General features: G+C 39.7%; 1 protein-coding gene across 1 annotated transcript in view; it reads right to left on the minus strand.

Moving 5' to 3' along the window:
- Nucleotides 1-25595, minus strand: part of pds5b (PDS5 cohesin associated factor B) — a 60857-nt gene extending 35262 nt beyond the window's left edge. Inside the window, exons 1-16 of the mRNA XM_057820701.1 lie at nucleotides 25457-25595; nucleotides 13631-13758; nucleotides 13347-13550; nucleotides 13189-13275; nucleotides 12939-13036; nucleotides 12732-12858; nucleotides 9534-9614; nucleotides 9318-9458; nucleotides 9101-9216; nucleotides 8939-9033; nucleotides 4425-4570; nucleotides 4193-4344; nucleotides 4006-4119; nucleotides 2602-2683; nucleotides 2479-2527; nucleotides 2250-2389 (exon numbers count right to left, since the gene is read on the minus strand). Of these exons, the coding sequence (XP_057676684.1) occupies nucleotides 2250-2389; nucleotides 2479-2527; nucleotides 2602-2683; nucleotides 4006-4119; nucleotides 4193-4344; nucleotides 4425-4570; nucleotides 8939-9033; nucleotides 9101-9216; nucleotides 9318-9458; nucleotides 9534-9614; nucleotides 12732-12858; nucleotides 12939-13036; nucleotides 13189-13275; nucleotides 13347-13550; nucleotides 13631-13738 (1740 nt within the window). The 5' untranslated portion in view covers nucleotides 13739-13758; nucleotides 25457-25595. The remainder of the gene's footprint in view (nucleotides 1-2249; nucleotides 2390-2478; nucleotides 2528-2601; nucleotides 2684-4005; nucleotides 4120-4192; nucleotides 4345-4424; nucleotides 4571-8938; nucleotides 9034-9100; nucleotides 9217-9317; nucleotides 9459-9533; nucleotides 9615-12731; nucleotides 12859-12938; nucleotides 13037-13188; nucleotides 13276-13346; nucleotides 13551-13630; nucleotides 13759-25456) is intronic.
- Nucleotides 25596-27882: the final 2287 nt, after the last annotated feature.

Genomic DNA, 27882 nt, shown 5'->3' on the forward strand with positions numbered 1-27882 from the left:
TTTTATTTGACAGATTTAATATTTAAGTTCAAATATGTTGACAACTTTATTGTTTTACTGAGGTTGTTATTTATTGTTATAGTTTGTGAACAACTCTTATTTGTCATATTTAATATTTTTGTTCAAATATGTTTACAACTTTGTTGTTATTTTGCCGAAGTTGTTATTTATTGTTATATTTTGTCAAAAACTCAGGGGACGAATGCACCTGCTCTTTTATTTGTCATTTAATGTATTTGCTGCTGTTGAAGTGTCAAATATTGTGTTCAAGAAATTATCTATTTTGTGCAGACATGGCTTCCTGGATCCCTTCATAATAATACAGCAATCTTAATCATTCACAAATGAAACGGTATTATATGAATACACTGTGGTCACGGTGTGTCATGCAAAGTATTTCCAAACAGCTATTCAAGTCATCTAGTGAATATTTCTTTAAAAAAATTTTTTTTTTTTTTTTTTTTTTTTTTTTTTACTATCGCAATATAATATCGCAATATATTGCACACCTAAAAAAAAATCGCAACAATAGTTTTTTCCAATATCGTTCAGGCCTAATACATGCTTGACTTATTAGATTCCTATGAGACATCCAGACCCCTAAGGTTGTCTGGAACCGGTCTTCTGCATGTTCCAAGAACAAGAACCAAGCAGGGTGAGGCAGCATTTAGTTATTATGCTCCTCACCTCTGGAACAAGTTACCTGAACGTCTGAAGTATGCTCAAACTGTTAGCTCTTTTAAAGCAGGGCAAAAAACGCTTTTGTTTAGCAATGCATACCCATAACTGTCTATATATTTCAATCTACTTGCTTTCTATTCCTCTTGTGCTTATCTCCATTGCTGATTTCAATTATTATTAGTAGTAGTAGTTTTTGTTTTATTTTTATTTTTGTTTTATTTTTATTTATTTATTTTTATTCTATTTGTGATTAAATGCGATCTTTTGTCTTGGTTTTTACGTTGTATTGATTTAAATGTGATTTTTATGATCTTCATGTGATGTAAAGCACTTTGAATTGCCTTGTGTTGAATTGTGCTATATAAATAAATTTGCCTTGCCTATAGCCATTTTAAGTTGTGTTATACTTACATGAAAAATAATTAATTGGGATTTTATAAAGGAACGACTTTGAACTTTTTGATGCCGCTGCTCATGGACACTCATATAATGTATGGCTAAGGCAGGTGCAGCTTTGGTTTTGAAAATATTTGAAGTTTTTAAAAATAGGCCCTCTACGAATTGGCCCCGTTTCATGTGTCATGTCAATAAGTATTGAAATCTATGGTTGGCCCTAGCAACAGATGGGTGTCTTGCCCTTGAGGGGAATTGGGGAAGCAAGCTGGCGACACCCCTTGAACTTGTTTGATATATGTGTGTGCATGTGGGTGGATTTAGATACATGTGCGCTAATACATTTATTGTAGCAATCAGCATTTGGCAAAAGACAAAATGAGACGGTTTGATTTCTTAATGTCTGCGGCTTGTCCTTAAAGTTCACCTGTGGAGCATAGGCCTTGAACTTGAAGGAAGTGAACTTCACATTTAATTGGTCGAAATGACGAGGCAGTTTTACCAAGAGCTAAACATGCCTTTGGCAATCAATCATTAACAACTCAATTTTATTGTAAGCATTCATTATTAAAAGCAAATATTTAATAATAATCTTATTATTAGCTTATCAATGCTCATGCTAAGAATCGATAAATCGTTTTAAAAAGGTGCCCCTGTGCAAAAAATACAAAGGAACCAACAAGTTGCTACCAACATCCTCCACTAGAATAATACCTCTGTTAACTTAATGACTGCCATTGACGGCGCGAGACGCCCAATCCATTAAGACTGGTCGAGCAAATGAATGTTCGTTCGATTGAAACCAGAGCATTTGCAGCCTGTTTTTACGATTTTTGGAGTATTTACAGGTTACTTTCTACTCATTTTAGGGCATTTACTGTTGAGTGAGTCACTGCCTATTCATTTGGGGAGATGGATTTTGGTTTACAGAACAGAAAGTGACCCATAAATCCCCCAAAGTCAACAGGAAGTGACAGAAAATCAACAGCAAATGACCTGAAATCCCCCCCAAATTATACTCATTGGTTGTCTTTGACAGCCATAGACGTCCAATTCATCTGAACTGGAAGGGGTGGCATTCGTTCATTCGCTGCCACCCCTTCCAGTTCAGATGAATTGGACGTCTACTATTGATAAAACACATGTAAACATGGTTGAAAGATGTATATACTCACCACGCACACTTCCGCCTGCTTGCAGGAGCAAGAAGGACTGACAAGCGTCTCCAGCTGGTCCCGGATGCGCTCGTCGTCCTCAAGGACCTGCGCCAGTTTCTTGACAAAGTCTTGAGACTTTCCCGGATCCGGAAGGTTCCCTGAGAGCCGAACGTAAGTGTTAATCTTTTGGAGACGTCAGTTTTAAAACGTTTGCTGGCACAGCGACAAGAAGAAAAAGGCCCCTTACTGGTAATGACCATGACTTTGGCGAAAACGGCCTTGCTGGATGATTCAGACTGCAAACGGAAAACCAAGAAATGTAAACACGGCGTTTAACTGAAGTGTCAGATTGCAGGCTTTTCACAGCTACCTTGGGTTTCTTGACCAGATCCAGCAGGTCTTTGACGTTGTGCCTCAGCAGATTCTGACACTTCCACATCTCATTCAGAGCTCTACAAGGAAAGACCATAGATCACTTACGCACTTACGGTGAAAATAACAACATCGGACATTATGGATAAACAAAGTGTCATCAATTTGTCTTAATAATGCGTAAATGTTAAGGTTTTAATCATAGACTTCATTACTATTGACGTGTCACTTCGTCATTCTTTGCGTCACGCCTTATCAGAGGGGGCCAAGTTTCATTTAGTAATAGCCGAAGACGACACGCGCTCATGTCGGATTTAAGCATTGATTTACTGTACTTACGATTGGATTTAACTACGAAAGCTGTACCGCATACAAACAGGAAGGATTGTCTCAGGAGTGATTTGTTCCAGTATTCAAGGTAAATATTATATTTTTCGTATCATGCATGTGTGATTGAAGCATTTATTTGCAGGAATTTTCTTCTTTGTTTACACATGGAGGCAGCTAATTTTCGGAACTGACTAGCCTCATAGTTTACTTTTTACAAAGAATCGAGACTGTTTTACGTCCATATCTATGAAGAATTCGGGGATTTAAGCATTTATTCACATGAATTTTCACCAGAAAAGCTCCTTTTACGCCAGGAGGCCGCTAGCCTCATTTACTAACATGGTAGCATTGTACTTCGTCAACATACGTAAAATAAATGATAACTGCACGGTTTCTTTGCTTTTAACCAAGAATCGAGACTGTTTTACGTCCATATCTATGAAGAATTTGGGATTTAAGCATTTATTCACAAGAATTTTCGCTCAGTTTACGCCAGGCGGCCGCTACCCTCATTCGCTAACAGTATATATAGTATAATGGTAATAAAGGGCTATTCTATTCTATAATAAGTTGTGATTGTATATAGAATTTATTAATAATGTATTTACATATTATATTCATAATTGATTCTGCATGTTTCCCTCAAGTATTAAGTTTCTGAGTGATTTATTAGCTGTTGAAAAGTTGCAGTAAATTAAAAAAAAAAAAAAAAAAGTTGCTATTTCGGTCAAAAACATACGATATGTTAAATATTGCTATTGATCCTGAAAATATAGGTTATTATCTCTGCATCTGGTGATTTTTGTGCTTCTTGCGTAAAATCTTAGACTTTTGTGGCCATTTTAAGTTGTGTTATATTTATATAAAAAATAATTAATTGGGATTTTATAAGGGAACGACTTTGAATTTTTTGATGCCGCTGCTCATGGACACTCATATATGGCTAAGGTAGGTGCCTGTTTTGGTTTTAGGTCGGTAGCAGCTTTGAATTTGAAAATATCGTGTCATGTCAATAGGTTATGAAGTGTATGATTTTAACAAATTGATTTATTCACTAAAGAGGACGACTCACTTGACGGCGTTAGTGTCCAAGGTGGCGTAGAGGTAGTAAAGACACTTCATCCTCTCTGCAGTATCCAGATTGTGAGGAACCATGTACTGAGCAAAAACACGCTCCACCAGTAACCTGTACGACACGGCAGGAAAGTTAAGGAAGTTTGTTACGTGTCATTAACTGGCGTTAATTCCCTAACACGCACCTGTCGTCAATACTGTTCTGGTAATAGATGTGGAGAAGCTTGTCTTTGATCCACGATATCTGCTTGGAAGCTTCGCGCCCACCCTCGCCCTGCAATGAGTACTTCCTGTAGATGGACGCCAGGCCCATCATGGCCTCCTTGCGCACGCGCCACTGAGACAGGAAACGTCAAATACCGTTGGAAAGTTGGGGGGGGGGGGACACACGTCACCGCTCAGCAATCGATTGCTTACTCTTTTGTCCAGTGTGCGCTCTTTGACAAAGTTGAGCAAGGCGTCATTGACCAAAGAGAGGTCTTTCTTGGCGGCAGTGACTATGGAGACGATGACGTCGTGGCGGATGGCTTCCTCCGGGTCGTGTGAACGCACTCTTAAAAATTCTGCCAAAAAACAGACGCAAAGAAAGCCTACATCTGAGAACTCAACAATTTTATAGTCCGTCCAATCATTGAATGAAAATTTTTTGACGACCCAATATTTTTTCATGATAATGATGTAATGAAACTGAACAATGCAAAAAGCTCGTGTAGTTTATCAGACTGCATGCAAGCCGTGTTTGCTCAGGTGATTTTCTCATTTTAATATTTAAAAGCGTACAGAGGTGGGTAGAGTAGCCAAAAATTGTACTCAAATAAGAGATCAGTTACTTCAAAATGATATTACTTAAGTAAAAGTAGTCATCCAAAAAATGCACTGAAGTACAAGTAAAAAAAAAATTTGGTGAAAAGAATACTCAAGTAATGAGTAAGATTGTGAGTAATTGCTTGTATTGGCATTTGAACAAACTCAAAATCACGCCAATACTGAGTACACCATCCGAACCAAATGTACGCATAGGGTACCGGCAATGACCTGCCCACATGGATGGTTTTGATTTGGTTGATTTATTCAGCTGATTTATTTACTCCCTGTTAAAGCTGCTGCCCACGCGACACGACCCCGGAGCAAGCAGAAGATGATGGATAGATGGATGATTTATTCAGCAAACAGTCCACTTTCCATGTAGCTCATACTACGGCGCGCTATGGGAAAAACCGTGTGTCCACCAGGTGCACTTCTGCTCTAGGTGCACCTTTATAGTAAAGTACCTAATGACATTGGTTGTGCCCCGTGGTGACAAAAACAACAACACAGTTTCAAAATAAAGAAAGTGAAGCAGCGAATTGTTACAGTGAATATGGCTTCTACACTCCGGCCCTAAATTGTGCATTGCACTCCACAATTACCCAAAATATATTAAAAGAAGCCATTTAAACTCAAAATAATATATTCAATGAAACCTAACACCCCTATTTTTATGTATTTAAACTAGATTGTTTCCTTAATTTGTGATCAACTCTGGTCTTGCATTCTTTTACGTCTTCTCCAGTTTGTTCTTGAAGATCATTTTCAACTTTACAAACAGCAGCATGGGTTTCGGTCCTCTTCTGATGCAACAACATCAGAATGCTTCACTCCACTGCAGTTTTCAGCTTTCGCCATGTCGAAAAGTAGTTCATCAGCTGGTTGGTGCTGTCTCCATGATGACGACATTGGCTGTCAAGTATCTTTTAATCTCCGGATCATCCTCAGCAATCGGTTGGAGTTTGGAGTAAGAGTTTGGCCACTCCCCTTCTGACGTTGATAGAAATTCAGGTCCATTACTCCACCTCTTATTCATCAGGAAGTCGGCACCTTTCATGCCTCGGGAAACATCATCCGCTGGATTCTCCTTGGTACCAATGTACCTCCACTGTTCCACATTCGAGGCATCTCTTATGGCTGCAGTCCTATTGGCAACAAAGGTGTGGAAACGCTTGGTTTCGTTGCTAATGTACTTGAGCACTGTAGTGCTATCAGTCCAAAATTTGGACTTCTCCAACTTGAGTTCCAACTCGTTTTGCAGCATCGCATCAAACTTTACTGCTAGAATAGCAGCTGTGAGTTCCAGCCGAGGGATTGTAGTCTGCTTCAGTGGTGCGTCTCTGGCTTTGGCCAAAATGAATGCGACGTGCAGCCTTCCAACAGCATTATCTAGCCTCAGATAAGACACTGTGCCATAGCCATCTTGACTGGCGTCAGGAAAATGATGCAGTCTTGCTTTAATGGGCTTTCCAAAGTTTTTGGGCTTGCAACAACGATCCGCCTTGAACTCTGTCATCTTCTTCAAGTCGTTGAGCCACTCTGACCACTGCTGAGAAAAATGAGGAGGAATGTATTCATCCCTGCTGGGTGTGGTTTGCACAACTCCTGCAGCAAGAACTTGGCTGACAGAGTGAAGGGTGCTAGAAATCCCAACGGGTAATAAACTGAACCGACCACTGATAGAATTCCTCTCCTGGTCTGTGATTGTTCCTTGCTGGCAGTCTTGAACATGAACTTTCAACGCACAATTGCAATCCTAGAGCCCTCTCCAATGGTAGACTCTCCAGTTCCAAATCCAGCTTCTTTATTCCATTTGTTCTGCTGTCTTGTGGAATTATTGTCAGCCCTGATCGACTGTTGCTTATCCACTTGGACAGGTTAAAACCGCCCCTCTGGCAGAGCACAGTGAGGTTCTGCACCATCTGGATTGCCTCCTTCTCAGAAGACAAGGACTTCAGAAGGTCATTGACGTAAAAATTGTTTTTGCCTGTACCCACCACTTCTGCTGGGAATTGACCTTCATGGTCATCTGCAGTTTTCCTCAGTGCATAATTTGCACAGCTTGGCGAGGATTCAGCACCGAACAGGTGGACAGTCATTTGGTATTCAACTGGAGGGTGTCATGTATTTCCTCGAGGCCACCACAGAAACCAAAGGAAATTGACGTCCTTTTCCGACACTTTCACTTGATGGAACATGGCCTGGATATCAGCCATCAATGCCGCAGGTTCCTGTCTGAACCTGAGCAGAACTCCAATCAGTGAGTTTGTGAGATCAGGTCCCTGTAGAAGCTGGCAGTTTAGTGACATCCCCTTGTAAATGGCTCCGCAGTCGAACACCTCTCAACTTTCCTTTTCGAGGATGATAAATTCCATGATGTGGAATATACCACTGCTTTCCATCCTGTTGTCTCAGTTGATCCTCTGGTACAATTTCAGCATAACCTTGATCAATGTTATCGGGGAGAAACGTTACACACTCCTTTCGAAACACCTAATTTCGCGCCAGCACACAGTGTCGTAAAATCCTGGGATGCGTTTCAATAGCGGTTTTATGCGCCCTTGCTCACTTGCCCTTGGGAGAATCCCCACCTTAAGTGCTGTTCCATTTCTCTAAACAGCTGAAGTGAACTTGGTAAGATTGACCCTTTGACGGCTTAGTGATCGAGTCAACAATGATAGTCACTTCAGAGCTCCCAATACCCCACAATGCATAGCTGGTGTGCACGGAAAATATGTCCATGCGCTGGTGATAAAGAAGCTCAAACACCATTGGGTGCAGTCTATTTACCACCAAAGAAGAAGAAAATTAATTAAGGAGCCAGCGTGATGTTTGAATGGTATACCAAACTGCCTTTCAAATTGTAACAATTCATTATTGATGTTAAAAAAATAAATAAATAAATAAAATATATTGGACTGTGGCATGTATGGCAGAACGTATGGAACCACAGGAGTGCCAACACAAAAAATACATATATAAATAATTAAATAAACAAAGAGAAATAAATAAATAATTGAAAATATAAAAGTATATTTTGTGACTGACTTCCACTTTTGTCATTAAAAAAAAATCACAAAAGGGAAAAAAAAATGACAATTTTTGTCCTTGACTTTTGTATTTCGCTTGCCTTTTCTATTTTGCTTTTAACGAAAGGAATGGTCTGTCAATCAAATGGCGTTGGGAGGGACTGAAACTAAAACTAATGTCAACTAAGCTTAAAGCAGGTTAAATGTATTTAAACAACAAAAATCTCTAAACATTACAAAGTGAAGACAAATAAAATTTTAAAAAAAGAATTGCCAAGATAAAATTTGATACAAAACTAACAGCAAAACAACAAGAAATACATTGAACGCCTACACTATGAATATGTTGGTTCTATCGTTAGCCTGTTGTATTTCCAGTTGACACCAAGTGAGGGGCCCGATGACCAAGGAAAAAAAAGAAGGGGGGTGTCATAAAGATAAGTGATTGGGAGGTGTGGAGTGCACACAAATCAGCCATGTGAGGTGTCGAACCCAGTATTTGTGTGACTCCCTTGTGAGTCTGAGTATGCTGGTATCCTATTCTATGCTATCTGATCGCTCATCTTGACACCGAGTTTTACTATTTGAGTGTGTCTAATTACACCTAGTCATGCATTAATCCCATCAGACATGTGATAGTCCTGCAGATGAGTGGAATTGCATCGACTTCTGTCTTCGTAACGACTGGGGAAAGGGGGAAGTGGCGTATGCCCTAACGCAGTCAGCACATTTGTAGTTTTTTTGTGTGGTAGGGTTCCTGCCACCCTTCTCAAAGTTAATTAGTGCCAGTGAACGCGATAAAGACCCCCTCAAGATATAAAATAGGTGTCATTCAACTAGTTGTCAGTCGACATATCACATATATTATGAAAATATTCTTATTCTATTCTAACGGTTTGTTAACCTTTGTGATGAGTACTGTAAATGTTGATTCTTCATTTGTGGATACCTTTATTGTTATTTTTAGACTAAAACCTTTAAATTCTTAGTGCTTAAGCCACCAAGATATGACTAAGACCAATATGTACTTTTGCTAAAAAGAAACTAAAAGGGCTGCCAAAAACAACACAGCCATTAAGGAGTGGCGACTGATACCTGTGAGGTCTTTGGCCAGATCCGGATGGTTCATGAGACAATGGCTGGCAAATTTGACACATTCCAGTCTGATGGGCACGTGGATGTCGTTGAACCTTGCCAAGAGGGCGACAGTGTTAACGCTGGCGTTAATGGGAGAAAAAAATGATATACTTGGGTTACCTGCCAAGGTAGCACTGCCAAAGTGGTTTATTCTGTGCCGCTAACTCTGAGTCCTTGGCGCCAAACATCTTGGCTAGCAGCTTGACCACCTGCAGCCTTTCGTCGTTGTCGTTACTCTGCCAAGAAAGAAGGGAAATATTTGCGGTTGTTTCAGGGAAGGCGTTACCGGAGATACATGTCCAATCCGTTTGACCTGGAGGGTAGAATGAAAGAATACCTTAAGCTTAAACTCCAGCTGTGGCAGCACGGAGAGCAACAAGTGACTGTCGATGTTATACAGCTCCAAGATCAAGTCGAACACGTGCTCGGACAGATCGCTCACAGACGTTTTGCCCAGCATCAGCACCTGGTTGAAGAACTGAATCGCGCACAGAAAGACATTGGCAACCGTTCAACACCACATGAGAGGACATGATGGAGGAACTGATCTCACATTGGTGATGTAAGGCTCGATGGCCTGAGCCGTCCTCTTCAGCAGAGCTTTGGCCAAGTCGTACGCTTGCTTGTTCAAATTCTACAGGCAAAAAAAAAATAAAAATTGTCATGAGTTTATCAGTTTGACTCAATTTAAGGCTAATCTGAACTAATTTAAGACCTTTTTAAGCCTTTAGAACAGTGTTTTTCAACCGGTGTGCCGCGAGAAATGATCCAATATCACTTTTTTTTTTACGTCGTTGCAGAAGGAAGGAAGGACGGACTAGGTAGAAGGTTTCGGTTGTGTGCAAATGAGCGAGGTATTGCTCATGTTGCGTTCAAGAACTGCTCGGATTTCTAGCCACCTTGCTGTCCGCGACAATGTTGCATCTACTGTACATCATTGGATTAGACTCATCAAGTGTCGATATACACGAAAGTGTCCTTTCCATATGTGACGACCGTCAATCCTCCGCTTGTGTTTTATTCCAACACATTCGAGGACAGCAAGGTGGCCCATGGCTAGAAATCCGAACAGTTCTTGAATGCGACACAAGCAACTCTCCAACAACTCCAACAGCGCCATGGTGCTAAGCTAGCTTAAACGTCATCTCCAAACGAAACACCCGTCGTTTCAAAACAAGTCGATGGACTATTTTGTTTGCCTTTGTGAAAACACAGAGAAACAGGCAACTTTTCTGAGAAAAACTACAAACGTAAATGAGAAAGCCATCAAGCCAGTTACCTTGTTGCTGAACTTGTTGCTAAATTAAAAAAGTCCCACACTGTGGCAAAGAAATTAATACTGCCTGCCTGCAAAGTAATTGTCAGCGAGATGCTCGGCCCTGATGCAATTAAAGAGTCCCACTGTCTGATAAGTCTGAGCTTTTTGAGCCTAACTGCGATAAAAAAAATAAATAAAAACAGAGAGACAAAAGAGCTGTTGACGAAGAGCTTTGTGTGCGTCTTTCTTCAATTCCAGCCAGGATATCGGGTTTGTGTTCATCTAACCAGACTCAAGTCACACAGAGTTAGAATAAATATTGAGAAATTATTGGATAATTAAATATACTATACAGGAAGTAATTTTGGAACATTTTTGTTTTGTGGTGTGCCTCGACATTTTTTCCTATGTAATAATGTTTCGCGACTCAGAAAGGTTGAAAAACACTGCTTTAGAAGACTGCTTTCATGTAAGAGCAATGATCAAAACGAAGTCACTAGCAAGTAGGGTCAGGAACTGGAATTGGACGTTTATCGTTGTCAATGGCACGCAATGAGTTATTAGGAGGCGATTTGGGGTAACTTCCTACTCATTGGCTGTCATTGACAGTGCAAGACATCCAACACATTTTGACAGAGAGGGCAGTTAACGAATGAAACTGGGGACACAAAAGTGAGCTAAGTGCCGTAGTGCATGCCATTGATCACCTGTCACAAATCCACGGTTTTATGGCGCCGATATCAAAATAAAAGCATGTGATTTATTATGTACATTATGAATGAGCTACAACATGCCTGTCAGGCAGAACAACCCCGTGGGCTGGATTGGGCCCCCAGGTGAGCCACTTCTGTCCCATGGCCCGTATATTTGACACAACCGATTAGGGCTGCAGCTATCGAATCTTTTAGTAATAGAGTATTCGACTGAATATTGTATTTATTAATCAGATAAAACATTTTTTTAGGTAAAGAGCAATTATAAATCTACACGATAAAACAAGTCATTTCACCTAATATTGAACCGTTTTCAGACAATCAATGTCTATTTTCGATGTACATTGTTGAAAAACAGCCAACAATTGCATCTCAGATGTGACTAGAAAAAAAGAACAAATTCAATTCTTCACTCAAAAAAAAAAACTAGATCGTATAAAAAAAAATCTGATTCCTTACATAAAAATGCCATTACGCTTCATAACTCATCAGTTAAAAGTTAGCTGTTTTTTTTTTCACGTTTCAATTGAATTTCCATTTGTGTCAAGCTATTTCTAAGTTTTAAATTAGTCTAAATTGCAAGGATTTTGAGTCTTTGTAGTGTTCAAAATAAATGTATGATACCTGCTGTATTGAAGCACATTTGGCACCAGTGCTACTGGGTGTTTTATCCAGCAATGACTACTGAGCTAAAATTGACAGTTAGCTTTATTATGTTTTTATTTTATAACCTCATCACTCTACAGCGCTGTTTTTTACAGATTAAGTAAAGCCTGTATGTAAGACACGTTAGCCACGCATCGACAGTAGTCATAATTCATAGAAACCTAGCCTTCCGCAGGGCTAACGTTACGTTAGCAAGGTACAGTAATCACGTTAATCTTATTTATGAGCGCTGAGAAGTCTACTGCTTTAACATGGCTGCTGTTTACTAACACCGGCGAGTGTCATTTCGCAACTAGTTCCATATACATGTGATATCTATGAGACGCATTAGACTCTACCAACGTAGCATCATGTGGGCGTAGTTTGTAGCAACGTTGGCATAGATTGTAGCGGCTGTCAGCTGCAGTCAGGTTTTATTGCTTCTTCTTTTACGCACGTGACGTCAGCGCGTTGTCCTGCATTAAAAGTAGTCTGGGCAAAACGTGATGCCTAGAGCTGGCAAAATTAAACAATTCCTCCTGGCAAATAAAATTACTCTGATCAATTTTGAAACTCGAGGTCCTCAAGTATTCGTTTCAGCTCTACAACCGATCAACATTACCATAAACTCTTAAATGATAAACAATAATTACAAATCCGTCAAATATCTCATTTGAAAGGTTCACACTTTAATTTAATGTTACTTGTAATGTTCAATTCCTTGAATCAGTCGAGTTTTTGGGACCTGCAGTACCAATTCTCAGCTGCAGGGGTCTCAATGAATGAACGTGGATGGAAAAATGGACTATTAAATGGTGTTGCACAATACCAATTTTTGAGTCCCGAGACCTGATTGATAATGTACGGATACAACCTTTTTCTTTTTTAAATATACATTTTATTCTTTTAACACTAAACTACAACATTCTCCTTTGAATGTTTAGTCTATGCAAACATGGCTTGGTCAGACACTGCTTAACGCATTGGCTGCCAATGACGTCGCTAGATCAATCCATTAAAAGTGGAGCTCATTCTTAAACGTTCAGACCAGAGGGTCAGTGGTTAATTTCCCTTATTGTCTACCCCTGCACTCCGGTGTGACATTAAGTGTGTACTGTAGGTTTTCTACACAGACCTTGTGCGCTGGCACCAGGTTGACCAGGACCGTATCCAGCAGCTCCTGGGACACGGTGTCACCCTCGCAGATGATGGAGCTCATCAGGTCCACCATGTGCATGTGCACCTTCTGGTTGTGGCCGTTGCTATAGAAACAAAGTGGCAGAGGTTCAGACATGGAAAGATCTGACTAAAACGAGGAATTCGAGGGGTTGCGAGGACTTACTTGATGACCTGGAAGAGCGTGCGGTACAGCTGGGTGAAGATCTCGTTGCTGTCCTCCAACTCAAAACAGATGTTGTATGACTTGACCCAAGCGATGTTCTGCACAAAGAAACGGGAAGCACATCAATACCGAAGATGCATGCTGAAAAGCAGCAATTGTTAGCCAGTAGATACCAAGATATAAGGCAGACAAAGAGTTATGTTTCCAGAATTTACTGTAGCTCTTATTTTTCAACGAAAATACCACAAACCTCCAGCAGGTAGAAGTATCTGTTGAACTGAGCGCTCTTGGTGTCCTCCAGACCTTTGAGTTGTCTGGTGATGAACATAAAAATGTCCTATAGGGCACACAAAGTGTCCAAATGATAAGAATGTAGTAGATGTTTACAAAATAACGCAATTGTGTTACCTTGAGCTTGTCAGGGGAGGTAAAGGGCGCCTCTGGAGCGTAAATGCGAAATATGTCTGCCAGACAACACGCCACCAGAAGGCGCACGTCCTTGTCGGGGTGCTTGAGGAAGAAGTCTGAAGCCAGGTGCAAGGCCAAGTTCAGGTATAGCTCCTTCTCCTCTTCTGAGTCCTGGTCCATGTCCATGAAGGTCTTCACCACCATCTGGAGGGATAGACAAAGCCGTCAGTGAATGGACGATTGGGACATCGAAGAGCATTAGGCGAAGATGCGCGGAGACTCGCCTTGAGCCGACGGACCATCTCCTCCTTGGAGATTTTGTCGGAGATCTCCTTCACCCCGGGGGGGTAGGTGACCTTCCCGTCCGCGGCTCGAGCTTTAGAGTGAGCCATCCTCTGGAGCTCTTAACTGCCTGGAAACAAATGTGGATGAGTCTACGTTAACCATCTATAGCAGAAATGTCCAAAGACCGGCCCAGGGGCCAAATGCGGCCTGTGGTCAAATTTCATCCGGCCCCCAGCCACTGTCATAAAATCAATAACGTCTGGCCCACACACAGACTTACCGTATTGGCCCGAATATAAGACAGTGTTTTTTTTGCATTGAAATAAGACTGAAAAAGTGGGGGTCGTCTTACATTCGCGGTCTAGACGTTATACCCATTCATGACGCTAGATGGCGCCAGATATCATTGAAGCGATGTTCTGTCGTGACAGATCTCAGCTACTCTCAAGTTTAACCAGTTTGCATTATTTTATTGCAATGTTTTTCCTTATTCAGATTTGTTTCAAGACTACAGTTAGTTAGACTTCACTTTGACGGTTAATGCAGTTATTGCAATTTTGTTGTTTTATCACAATAGATTGGTTTATTTACATTTCAAAAACCTGAAGCCATTCATTTACGAATGTGATTGCACTTTAGTTTACATATTTAAATGTTCGGATATTAAGATTTGAATGAGGCAAAATAACATACTTTTTCTCTCAAATATATTGTTATAATCATTTGTTTCAGATGTACTGTAATTATTTTCTGTATAAAAATTAATTTGGTGTTCAAAAAGTATTTTTTCAAACTTGAGTCTTGAAAAAGAGGGGGTCATCTTATAATTAAGGCCGTCTTATATTCGGGCCAATACGGTAATAAATTGGTCAGCAGTACTGCTACCAACATATGAAGTAGCTTACACACTAAATGCTGCTCCTCATTTACCCACTAAAAGACTGCAGCACTCTATGCTACATTACCCCGTATGACCCTTTACTCCCAATTTTCTAAAATGGCGACAAAAAAAAAAAAAAAAAAAGTTGACTGCGACGGCCGACGCTTCAAGGATTCTCGCAGTTGGACATCCGGGCATTAATGGCGTCACCGGCCACAACGAAGCGTCGCCATATTGAAATGGGGGCAAAACACGAGTCACTAGCAGTTGCTCTGTCGTGCATTGTAGTGCAAACGCATTAAACTTTTGTGTTATTTGCATTCTTTTTTTCCATTGGAATGACTAAAAGTTGCTGTGTTGCAGGTTGTAACACAAGGAAGAGTTCGGAGCCGCATTTGAAGTTCTTCATTCTTCCTCATGAGAAGAAAAGGACAAGCAATTGGCTGAAAGCAATCAATCGAGGAACAGTAAAAGAAGACGGTTCCGTGGACCAGGCACATTTACGTTTGCAGCGGACATTTTATTACTGGTGAGTAAACTTTACGCTTACGTTGTGCAGGTATTTGAGTGTATGTGTTTTGTTGTCTTATCGGCTCTGCGCCTACCGCTTGGGTTAGTATTATTGATCCCTGTCGACCTACTGTCACGAACCCATTGGTTATTCCCCCTTCACCGCGATCGCTTGTATTTCTGTTTTATTTAATAAACCTGTTCAGTTAATTATCGAGGGTTGATTGAATATTTGCTTGATTGATTGATTGAATATTTGCTTGTGCTCATACATACCTAATACATACATAATACATATTGCCATATTTTATCTTATTGATATAACCAGTAAATGATTATTGCTTGCTATACTAGGTTGTAGTATAATGTTTAAGTGTTACAAAGAGTAAAGAGGGTCGGGATGACAACTGCCTTGCTTCATGGCCGCAACATTGCGTAACTAGACCTTCTAGGACATCTTCAGCATCTTACGTCTAGACTTTCGTCTAGAGTTTCAAGGACAATTTTCCATTCGAGGACATCTTCCATGGCCGCAGCGTTGCATAACTGAAGTGTCTGGGTCATTCTGACCACTTTACCTGTGCCCTTGCTTACACACGTGTATTTAGTTAGTTCCACCTACATGCTCACACATAGCCAATCAAAATCACATGGGTGTCTCCAGCTTGCTTTCCCCCTCCCTTTAGGGCGGCACCCTTCTGTGTTAGGACAAACCCCTAATAAAAAGCGCAAGGAGGTTTTTTTCCTTAGATCAATTTTGGTGACTATACAGCGTAATCTAGCATTTCTCTGTCTAGTCCCTCTTTGCTCTCCTCGGCCAAGAAAACAGAGTGTCTTCTCTCCTTATTTTTGGGTAATTTTACAAATGTCTACCTAAGGGTCTATTTTTGAACTTGACAAAACCCTTGAATGCACCCCTCTGTTGTTTTCTGCTTTGAGGTACAACCACGTTACCGCAGTTGCGGACCCTAACATCGCAACAAAATAAACCACAAATTTCCAAAGATGGACGATGGACTTTCTTCCTCGGGTCTATGACCCAGTAGCAATTTAATTTTGTTATGTTTTTAGTTTAATTTAGCTATTTCCTATTTGCTATGTTAATAATTGCGATGTTTGTTTGCCGCTTTTTGTCTTACTGCGAAGAAAGAGGACGTGATGATCGGCCTGCCATGATATTTACGTCATCAGCAATCGTGCTGTGACCTGGGAACTTGACGCCTGCTTTCACGCACACCGCTTCCCGGATACAGTATCTCCCGAACATTATACTAAGACGCGACCCATGAAATGTCCGCGTAATCACCGTGTCAGTCGACCCGGGAAATTGTTTTCACATACAACTGCTGCACGGTTAAATCCTGCGATATTCCCAGTGTTTCGGAGTGTGTGAAAGGGGCTTATATTAACCCTTTATAAGTTGCTCATTGGCTGCCAATGTCAACAGCACTGAAAGATTAGCATTTATAGCCAGTCCTCCCAGTTTAAATGAAAGATGCTGATTAAGGCTGCAACAACTACCGTAATTGATTAAATCGATAATAACGGATTAATACATTTGTTGTCAATGAATTTGATTATCGATTATCAGCAACTAATTGCGGTTGTACTCCATGTAAGCACATGTACAATGGCGACTGTAAATAATACAAAAATGGCAGCATTGAGTGACTCCAGTACAGTTCAGGCACACAATCGTACTAAAACATCACAAAAATGGCAACATTTCACTTTAAACAATGTGAAGCAAAGAATCACCAGCAAAATTTCCAAAATGGACTTTGCTTGGGACGTATCATGTAATTTGTACTATAAAAACATGAACGTAAAACGGGATCAATGAATTTAGCACAGTTAAGGTTGCTGAACACTTTGTGCGTGAGTGTAACGTATCACGTGAAAGTATTGAACAGTTTTGGTTTTGCATGTTCGTTTCGGTTCGCTTGCGTACTGTTTCGGTTTCGTTTTAGGAATTTTTTTGCCCTTGTAAGAGTTCTTATTAGCGCGAGCTAAGCTAAATAGAACTAAAGCCCAGTGGCAGTTTCTGCACGGTCGGACACCATAAATGTTAGACACCAACTATATCACATTTCAAAAATATCAATGTTTCTCTTAATTATTGTTTTGTTAATCATTTAATCCATATTAGAATGTTCAACTAAAATAAATATATGGGAATTGATTACAATAATAATAATAAATATATAGTACTTGGCTTCAGAAACGTGTTACAATTTAGCTTGACAAATGTTTTTCCATTTTTAATGAAATGTGTCTTTAGTTTGTTTCGAAAAAAATAAACCAGTCATGGGCACAATCTTTTTTCAGCAGCGCACTTTTTAATTTGATTGAACAGGACTTTGCCTGATTTGTGTACGGAGAAAAAAGTTTTGTTATATACTCAAAACCTCTCAACAAATGTTATATACTATAAAGAGTACAGTTGGACAGTTAAGTCCGAAAGGTATGATAAAATTTTTTTTTTGAAGGAAGTAGTCATTCATTTTGTCTTCATTTTTACTTATATCATGCTTGAAACAATTTCAAAAGTAATTGCGAAAAAGTGACATATTTCCAATTAATCGTTTAATTAGTCCGATGAATCAATTAAGAAAAGAATCGTTAGTTGCAACCCTAACATCTTTGTCAATGGAAAGTAGGGCTGCAACTATCGAATATTTTAGTAATCGACTGAAAATTCTATCGATTAATCAAGCAATCGGATAAAACTTTTTTTTTTTTAAAGGTAAAGAGCAATTATAAATATACATGAGAAAAAAAGACATTTAATCCAATATCGAACCATTTTCAGTCAATCAATGTCTTTATTTTTGATGTACCTTGTTCAAAACACCCAACAATTGCATCTCAGATGTGACTAGAAAAAAAACTCACTTTCACTCAAAAAAACTTCTAGATCTTATTAAAAAAAACACATATTTCTTACCTAAAAATGTAATTACCTTGATAACACACATCCCATGAAAGCTATGTGTTTTTCCCACGTGTTTCAATTGAATTTCCATTTGTGTCAAGCTATTTTTAAGTTCTAGTTAAGTTTTAAGTTAGTCTAAAAGGTAAGTACTGATAGGATTTTGAGTTTTTGCAGTGTTCAAAATAAACGTATGATACCTGCTGTATTGGAGCACATTAGGGACCAGTGCTACTTGGTGTTTTATTCAGTAATGACTACTGATCTAAAACTGACGGTTAGCTTTATTATGTTTTAATTTTACACCCTCATCACTCTACAGCGCTGTGTTTTTACAGATTAAATAAAGCCTGTATGTAAGACACGTTAGCCACGCATCGACAGTGGTCATTATCAATAGAAACCTAGCCCTCCGAAGGGCTAACGTTACGTGAGCGAGTGACAGTAACGTTGTACTTATTAGCGCTGAGAAGTGTACTGCTTAAAAATGGCGGCTGTTTACTAACGCTGCCCATACACAGCCGAGTCTGTCATTTCGCATCTAGTTCTAAATGCATGCGATATCTATGAGACACCTCGGACATTACCTGCTACCACACCAGCATCATGCGGGCGTAGTTTTTAGCAACGTCGGCGTAGTTTGTAGCGGCTGTTGGCTGCAGTAAGTTTTTTTTTTTTTTTTTTTGCGCTTCTTCCTCTACGCACGTGACGTCAGCGCGTTGTCCCGCATTAAAAGTAGTCCGGGCAAAACATGATGCTTAGAGCTGGCAAAATTATATGATTCCTCGAGGTGAATAAAATTACTCAGATCAGTTTTTTAATTCGAGTTACTCGAGTTGCTTGAGTATTCGTTTCAGCTCCAGACAGAACTGTGCAAAATTGCCTAAAGGAAATGGGATTTTCATACAGGAAAGCTTAAAGGAAACCATCATTAGCCACGTTTACATGCTGACTTTTATTCATACCGATTCAAATCATTCCGAATGGAAATTTCAGATCAGCTGTTTACATGTCACTTCATCTATTCCGATCCAGCGTTTACATGTGTCTGCCTTTATTCCGAAAGGACATTTCACAACTGCCGTCTGACATGCGCGGATTAATCAAAACAAAGCGTCACGTTGCAAAACATGGAAATCAATCGTCAGATCAGCTGCTGTTTTAACTTTTCGAGTGGAAACAAAATTTCAGAATGACACGCTGTTCATTTAAAAAGTTGTGTGGGCTGGTGGAGGGATTCATGGATATAAACTTTCCGCCGGACTCCAATTAGGTGCGCTGTGCTTGGAAGCCATGTTGCAAGTGACGTTACTTACGTCACCAAGTGACGTCACCACGTCAGTACGGAGCATGTGCAGAAAGAACGCAACCAGACAACATTCCGCTTCCCTGTTTACATGATATAATTTTACTTCTAATCGGTTTGGGATAAGGAATATTCCACCCCTGTGAATCGGAATGAAATTCCATTCGGTTTGGGCCTGTTCATTCCGAATGAGGTGTTTATATGGAACACATTTATTCGGTTTGAACATCTAAACCGATTGTAATTGGAATATTTGGCTCCATGTAAACGTGGCAACTGACACTTAAACAGAAAAGAACTCCAACAGGCTAAGGAGAAGCAATCATGGACTGTGAATGACTGGATGAAGGTTATTTTCAGTGATGAGTCAAGAATCTGCATTGGACAAGGTGATGATGCTGGAACTTGTGTTTGGTGCCGTTCCAGTGAGATTTACAAAGATGACTGCCTGAAGAAAACCTCAAAATTCCCTCAGACCTTGATGATATGGGGCTGCATGTCAGGCAAACGCACTGTAGTTAAATCTTCAATAAATGCACAAGTTTACATTGAAATTTTAGACAACTTCCTTATCCCTTCAATTAAAAATATGTTTGGGGATAATGAAATCATTTCCAAGATGACAATACATCATGCCACAGAGCTAAAACTGTTAAAGCATTCCTTGGAGAAAGACTCATCCGGTCAATGTCATGGACTGCAAATAGCCCAGATCTCAACCCTATTGAAAACATGTGGTGGAAATTGAAAAAACTGGTCCACAGCAAGACTCTGACCTGCAAGGATGATCTGGCAACTGCAATCAAAGAGAGTTGGAACCAAATTGATAAAGAATACCGTTTGTCACTCATCAAGTCCATGCCTCAGAGACTGCAAGCTGTCATAAAAGCTAGAGGTGGTGCAACTAAATACTAGAGATGTGTTTTGATTGTTATTTCTTTGTTTCTCATGATTCCATATATTTTTTTCTCCGGATGGAGTCATTCTATATTTATTTCCCTGCACTTGCTTTATAAAAGTAACATTTACTGACCACCACAATGTTTTTTATTCATTTCTTTTAGTGTTACTGAATGCTAAAGAGTTGCACTTTTGAACCAATTCATAATTTTTTCAAGCTTTTTATCGGAGTTTGTTCTACATACCGTAATTTTCGCACGACAAGCCGCACCCGACTATAAGCAACCACCCACCAAATTTCGCACGAAAACGGCATTTGTACACAGATAAGCCGCACCGGACTATAAGCCGCAGCGGGCCTCACTCTATTATGGGATATTTACACCAAAAGGTATTAACCGGTAACACTTTATTTGACAGCAGCATCATACGACTGTCATAAGACCAAATGAACCACCATGAAGCTTTGAAGCGATTGGCTGCAAAGCTTCATTGCTTCAAGAAGCAATGGCTCAGTTGGCCATCACTGCTCCAATCAACCTTTTCTGTCACCTGCTGTCAACACTGTTTTTGTCCAACATGCCTCCTAGCATGCATTACAGCACTACAGATTTAAATAACATTCAAAATTCATGTTATGTGCTAATTATTTCTCCAGTTACTATTCCAGTTGTTTCATTAATTACTAGTTATGTTATTTGGTAACACTTTATTTGACAGTGGCGCCATAGGACTGTCATTCAGGCATGAAAATGGGTCAGGGGTTAAAAAGGTGAGAAAGGTGTGGAGGAAATATGTTCCGGCGTTCTGCCAAAATGTCCTCTGTCGGCGAAACGTCCTACATGTGGCGAATTTGACCATTTTAATTTTTCACATAAGGCTTAATATTCGAGCGGGGGTTTAATTAGTTGAAGGAGTTGATTTCAACCACCATTGACTCGCACTAGCTTTGCCACTCCGGACCCCTGAAACTAACAAATAACTGGCAAACTGCACAGAATTTGTTCAAATCAACTCCAACGACTAATTAAACCCCAGCTAACTCAAAGATTAAACCTAATGTAAAAAATTCTGCTTCCCCTTTAAAATAAAGACCATTGAATATGGCCATTAAAATGTTGTCTATAAAAGTTTTAGAGCAATAAAATAAACAACAAAAATGAATGAAATGAACAAGAATCCTTCAAACTATTTCATAATGGGTCCAAATTATTTTTCGAACAGATCATGTGACGATAGCGCCTTAGAGACAGCCGTTTGCATTGCTTGGCCAAAACTACAGCTGAGGAGGCAAGATGGATATTTAGAATTTCTTTAAACCTAAGCTTTCAAAACCTTCAACAACAACTGAGCTTGAACCGAGGATTGAGCACGAGCAGTATCAAAAAGTCCTGGCTTTCGTGTTACCTGTTGTGCTGTAATTCCAAGTGGTGCTTGAATTGGATGCTTATAGCGGTCGACAGTCTTTTTGAGCCAGCGCAAAGTTCGCAGCGCACGGAGATATTTTTGTCATCTTTACTGGACAAAAATGTGACGTAATGGCTGTGTTTCCAGTGTGCAAATGCAGCCGTTTGTAGTATATCTCCTGCCTATTTCATTGCATCCTGGAGGGGAAGCAAGGCTGTGTTGTTTTGGCCGCAAACTTCCAGCGCTCACGGCTCACGCATCATGATAATACACGTGACCCTTTTTTTTCCATCCTTGATTAGAAAATGTGACATGTGATGTCACTCCCATGACTACAGTATTCTTCATTCTACATACATTATGGGGCAATAACAAAATAGTAACGCACAGGCATCAAGGAAAGTAATTTTACTCAGATTACTGATTTAGAAAAATGAACGCGTTAGATTGATTACTTTCTTTCAGTAAAGAACAGATTAGTTACGCATTACGATACCACGTTATTGACAACACTGCTTTTGTATTACCGTTAAATACACAAGATTGACGCTACCTTAACGGGAGCTATTTTTCCACCGGACGCTCTGGCAGTGTTCAACGCAAGCTGCGACAAACGGCAGTAACTTTGTCATACCGCAAAATATGAAAACGATTCAAACCATTACTCACCAAATTCAATATGCTGGCGAATGCATTCATCTAAACAAAAAAAAATTGGGAGTGAGACCTCACCTCGTCCAGCGAACGTGAATTTGTTCTTAGGACAAGATCATCTGTCGCAATTAGCGATCTTTGACGCTCTTTTTCTCCTCCCCACATACAAACTTGATTCTCTCTCAGCGGCTGTGATTAACCTCAATGAAGTTGCTCTCCTAACTAAGCCTTGCCTATCATTCGTCTTTGTAAGTTTTTAGTAACTTTGTGTATTGAATTTGAAAGGAAAATGCGTGTTTTGTTTTTGGCGAACTTTTTCATGAAGCTAAACTGTTGAAGCGACTCACACGTGGAAAAATACGATTGTACAACGTTTTAAATGTATTCATTTGGTATATTTCAGTTACCACGATTTGAGAGATCAATAAATTGAAGAATTTACGCCTTGCGTTTGGAGTGTTTCTTTTTGGGTTTGCTGGAATAGCGTCACTTACACTCGCACCATCAAACAGAGGAAGGGGTAAGTGCTGCCGCGCCAAGCCACTTCTGGCTGCATTTTCGACACATGAAAAATAACGAATACGTACTACTGTATGACGGAAAATTTTAGTGGTTTTGTAACCGCCACGTTTTCATAGCATGGTAAACCGTGAAGGTAACCGGCACATGCCTACACCCGAACCCCCCCCACCCCCCTTAAAAGTTTTCTCCTCGGATCTACACGATTCACGTAGGTCATCCTTTTTGACTTCAAAACGGCGAATTTCGCCGAAAGGTGAGAGATTTTCATGCCTGGTCATTAGACAAGCATAGTTATGACATGACACTGTCATGGGCATGAATGAACGCTTATAATAGATCCAAATTAGCTCACATTTGAATGGATGTAAAAGATCCAAGCTGGATATAAATGGAGTTAGCGACATAATTTGCCAGATGACACTTATGACATCTGTCATATGCATTCAGTAATGCCCATGATAGAGTCATGTCATAATTTTTGACAGTCTTATGACAATCTTATGACGCCACTGTCAAATAAAGTGTTACCTATTAACCCTAAAAATCTACAAATAAACCTCACTGGACTATAAATCGCAGGATTCAAAATGATGGAAAAAAGTTGCGGCTTATAGTCCGAAAATTACGGTAATAAAATGTCTGAGTGAGTGCTCATCCGGGACTGGTGATTCCATACTTTTTGCTAGGGGTTGTTCAAAATTTAAAAACAAAAAAAAAAATCTTTTGAAAGTTATTGGGGGTCATAACCATAAAACATTTCTGGTTTTATTCATTTTAATTTTTGGGTTAAAGGATTAAAGAAGGTCTTCAAAACAAAAATCTCTCATTAAAAATTTATTCGATTCATTTACTCGCTGCCTGTTCCTCCCAGTCAAAAAGGATCGGGCATCTTAAATTTAAAAAAAAAAAAAAACGGAACCAAGGCCACCTGTTTAGTTTTATGGATTATTTTCTAAGCAAAGCCCAAAGATTCCAATACAACTGGAGATCATACTGTGACTCAGTGATTTCTTTAAATATATCCCTGCACTAAGTTTAGCATAGCCACAGTTTGAGTCAGCTGTCAGCGTGTACTGTATGACTCCGTGTCCATTATACGACCGCAAACACACAAAAAACCGTTACGCAAATGCAACCATTTTTATCATTGCCATTGTTTTCCTCACCAAAACCACAAAGAAGCAAGAGAAGATAGTTCCACCATGGAAAGATAAATTGCCTGAACAAAAAAAAGCATTGCTTCAACCAGACACATGAAAATGTGATCATTTTAAAAATGTTGCTTTTGCCATGGGGAATCACCCAGTGTAAAGTGTAAACATTGACTTGGACATCCACTAGATGTTAGACCGCACTCCTAGTCTTTTGTTTGTATTTGTTTCTACCAGTTTGTCAAAATACGTCTTCATATTAAAGTGGCATGTGGCAGAAAAATGGTTGGAGACCAATGTCAAAGAAGCGTCGATTAATTGACTTTCATCACACTGCAGGCAAGTATAGGGCTTTGTCACTAATTATTATAATCTATTATCTGTAAATTATTTTTTTGATGACTTGGGTAGAATTTTCCCCCCCGTATGCCTTCAACCAAAAACAGGACATTGACAGTGCAGAAAATCCTTAATCTGGAATTGATTGAGTTAATATTTTGGTCCATGACACATCAGGAACAATGTTGCTTTCCCAATCTAAAACATGTTTACAAGTGTTGAGATGTTGAAAATCTGAGGATTAGCCAATGAAGCAGATAAATAATAATGATAAAAAAGATTTCATTTTCATTCCTTTATTTTAAAACTTTCTGCAGGAAATGCAATAACTATTTGTTGTTATTTAGATTTTGATTTGGTGACTAACATGTCAGAAGAAAAAGGCCAAAGTGTGGCTCATATTGTGCATTTCGAAAGAAATCATAGATGTCTGCAAAAGTTAGACAAAAAAAAGATAATCAGTCTGATTTTGTTAATGGTATTAGAAATCTGATATTTATAACAGTTTGAAGTTATAAAGAGTCTATTCACAATTCACGGACTATGAAAATAGTTTTCAACAGGAATCATATTTAAACCCCCTCCAGAAAAAAAAAAAAAAAAACTCTGGAGAATATTATACAGTGCAAAAACAGATTAACCTCCTGAATGGTTGAAACTCATCACTGATAGTGTGTTAAATGACGATTGAGTAAATTACAAAAATATTTGACAAGTCCTTTTTCATTGAGGTTATGAAGCCTTGGGCAGCTAATCTAGTTAGCCGCCTAGCTCGCTCCCCAGCTACTAGGTGGCTAAGCATCGCTAGCCGATGAGCTAAAGCGGCTAGCGGCGCCAAGCTCCGTGATGACAGAGAGAGGGCGGACGGCCGGCCACTAACAAAAACATCCCTGCGTACAGCCACCTCTTCGCCGCCAAAACACCCCGCGGATGCCGACGTTTAACCACCCTTGAGACTCGGCGAAACGTGCGCGTGAGGAGCTAACATTTACCAAAATAGGAGCATGAGGACCGTGCGCAGCCGAGCCATAAGCGCGGAGGCTCGGACTCAGCAGCCGAGCCAGGCGGGCTGCGCTCCAGCTCCCAAGCACGGAAAGCGGGCGTCCCTGCCTATGTTTCGCCCAACCGACCCGTGGCTTAACGATGCACGCTCGGTTTGTCTACGGCGGCCGCGCTGCTTTTATTTGTCCGCAATTGAAGGTGATTATTACGGCGTTTCTCTACCTGTTTGCGTAGAATTGTGCTCGATCGCCGTCCTCCTCTGCAGCGCTCTTCCCCCTCCTGGCTCCAAAATGGCGCCAATATGTGAACGATCACCGCATTCGCACCGTATCACCAGCCGGGCGAACAGCGCCACTTACAGGCGCTCCGGGGAAGTTCGCTAATAGAACTCTGGCACAGGTTCTCTGGCATTGGTGTTTTTGGACCATGGCTTTCTTTTGTCTTCGGCCAAACGTCGTAGCCTGATAGGGGGCGCTCCAACACAACATTTGGAGGCAGCCTACCTTCTGCACTGCAGAGGACGACTGATTTCATATTTTACAGGGGGTAGGTAGGCTTCGAAAACACACATGACACAAAAATACATTAAAAATTTTTAAATCAATAATGACAACACATTAATATCCTGTTGGTTTTACATAAGGTGCTGGTCAGGCATTTTTGATAGTGTGTCGTTGACTTGTGTGCGCATTTATATCGTGATACCGTACCTTGGAAAAGAGTCCCTTGAATTATGATTATCCCACCCATCAAGTCACGTGGTAGCAAAATCCTTTTATTTTTGCTTTTTGAGATGAACACAAATCAAATCCAAACCCGTCTAGCCCCGTCAAACTGAAAAATGAGCACAGAGAGTCAACGAGTTGCATAAATAAAAAAGTAATAATAAAGTTCAGTGATACTGGGGGCCATAACCAGTGTGTCTTCCTGTTTTTTCATTCATTCATTCATTTTCCAAGCCGCTTTTTTCATTTTAGTAATTTTTGTTTACTAGCATTATTGTAAATAATTTATAAATGTATTTATGGTAGGGCTGTCAAACAATCAAAATTTTTAATCGAGTTAATCACAGCTTAAAAATTAATTAATCGTAATTAATCGCAATTCAAACCATCTATAAAATATGCCATATTTTTCTGTAAATTATTGTTGGAATGGAAAGATAAGACACAAGACGGATATATACATTCAACATACTGTACATAAGTACTGTATTTGTTTATCATAACAGTAAATCAACAAGATGGCATTAACATTATTAACATTCTGTTGAAGCGATCCATGGATAGAAAGACTTGTAGTTCTTAAAAGATAAATGTTAGTACAAGTTATAGAAATTTAATATTACAACCCCTCTTAATGATTTCGTTTTAATAAAGTTCGTAAAATTTTCAATCAAAAAATAAACTAGTAGCTCGCCGTTGTTGATGTCAATAATAATTATGGTGCTGAAACCCATAAAATCCGTCGCACCCAAGCGCCAGCAGAGGGCGACAAAATACCAAAAAACAAAAGTAACAAGTGGAAATGACACTTTACTGTTATTTTAATCTGTTTGAGCGGGGCATGTGCGTTAAATGTGTCAAATATTTTAATGTGATTAATTTTAAAAATAATTAACGTCCGTTAATGCGATAATTTTGACAGTCCTAATTTATGTGTAAAAATATTTTTTCATATGTTTTTGATTAAAATGTTTTTATATAATTGAGACCTGGACACATTTGTGAACCTCACATTTTCGGTCCCTATTAGGTATGTGCCGGTTACGGGTTTCAAGGTTTACCATGGTATGAAAACGTCACAGTTCCAAAACCACTTAAATTTTCCGTCATACCATAGTACAGTAATAGCTATTTTTGATGCCCCAAAAAATGCAGCGAGAAATGGCTTGGCGCGGCAGCTATCAACCCTCCCTCTCCGGTTGTTGCTCTGTGCTGTATGTCGGTGATACTGCTGTCGCTGTTGAAACTACACCGGAGCTTTTTCCCCCCTCGAAAAAAGATAGTCGCTAGTATGGGAGTATTTTGGCTATGGAAAAAAACAGGCGGCCACAGCTTAGAGGAGGAAAGACATCCGACATGAAGGCAACACCTCCAACATGATTTCACATTTACGTGACCATCATCCATCACAAAATTTACAGTAAGTAAACGCTGTCATTAACGCTTTCCCACCAACTACGGGAGTTCACTCCAGCGGGTTTTGTGTGTCTAGCAAGGATAAAACAAAGTAAATTTGTTAACGATGCTAGTTAGCATGCCAAGACGGCTAACTAGCTTCCTCAGTACTACTCGCATACTTTCGTAAAGTCTTCCGCCATTGTAAACATCTGTTCAAAATAACATTTTCATAATACAGCCTGTGGTGTTTTTTCTCTCTGGTGACTTTCTGTATTGAGAGACGGTGTGTGTGTGTACAATGTATATAATGATACGAGTCATACACACGCGCGATGTCTCTTGCGCTCACTCTCAATTAATTTTTAACAAATTAATATTGATAGTAGTATAGTGGTATATATTATCCCGAAAAGGTGAACAAACTCACATTCCTGCATCATAACTTGAGAGAGAAATATGTAGAAAATGAGCAGCTTCCTAAAAATGTTGAGAAGGAGCTTTAAAGTCAGTGAAGTGCTGGCAATA

The sequence above is a fragment of the Corythoichthys intestinalis genome, chromosome 18, assembly GCF_030265065.1.
Source record: "Corythoichthys intestinalis isolate RoL2023-P3 chromosome 18, ASM3026506v1, whole genome shotgun sequence".
In the NCBI taxonomy this organism is placed as follows: domain Eukaryota; kingdom Metazoa; phylum Chordata; class Actinopteri; order Syngnathiformes; family Syngnathidae; genus Corythoichthys; species Corythoichthys intestinalis.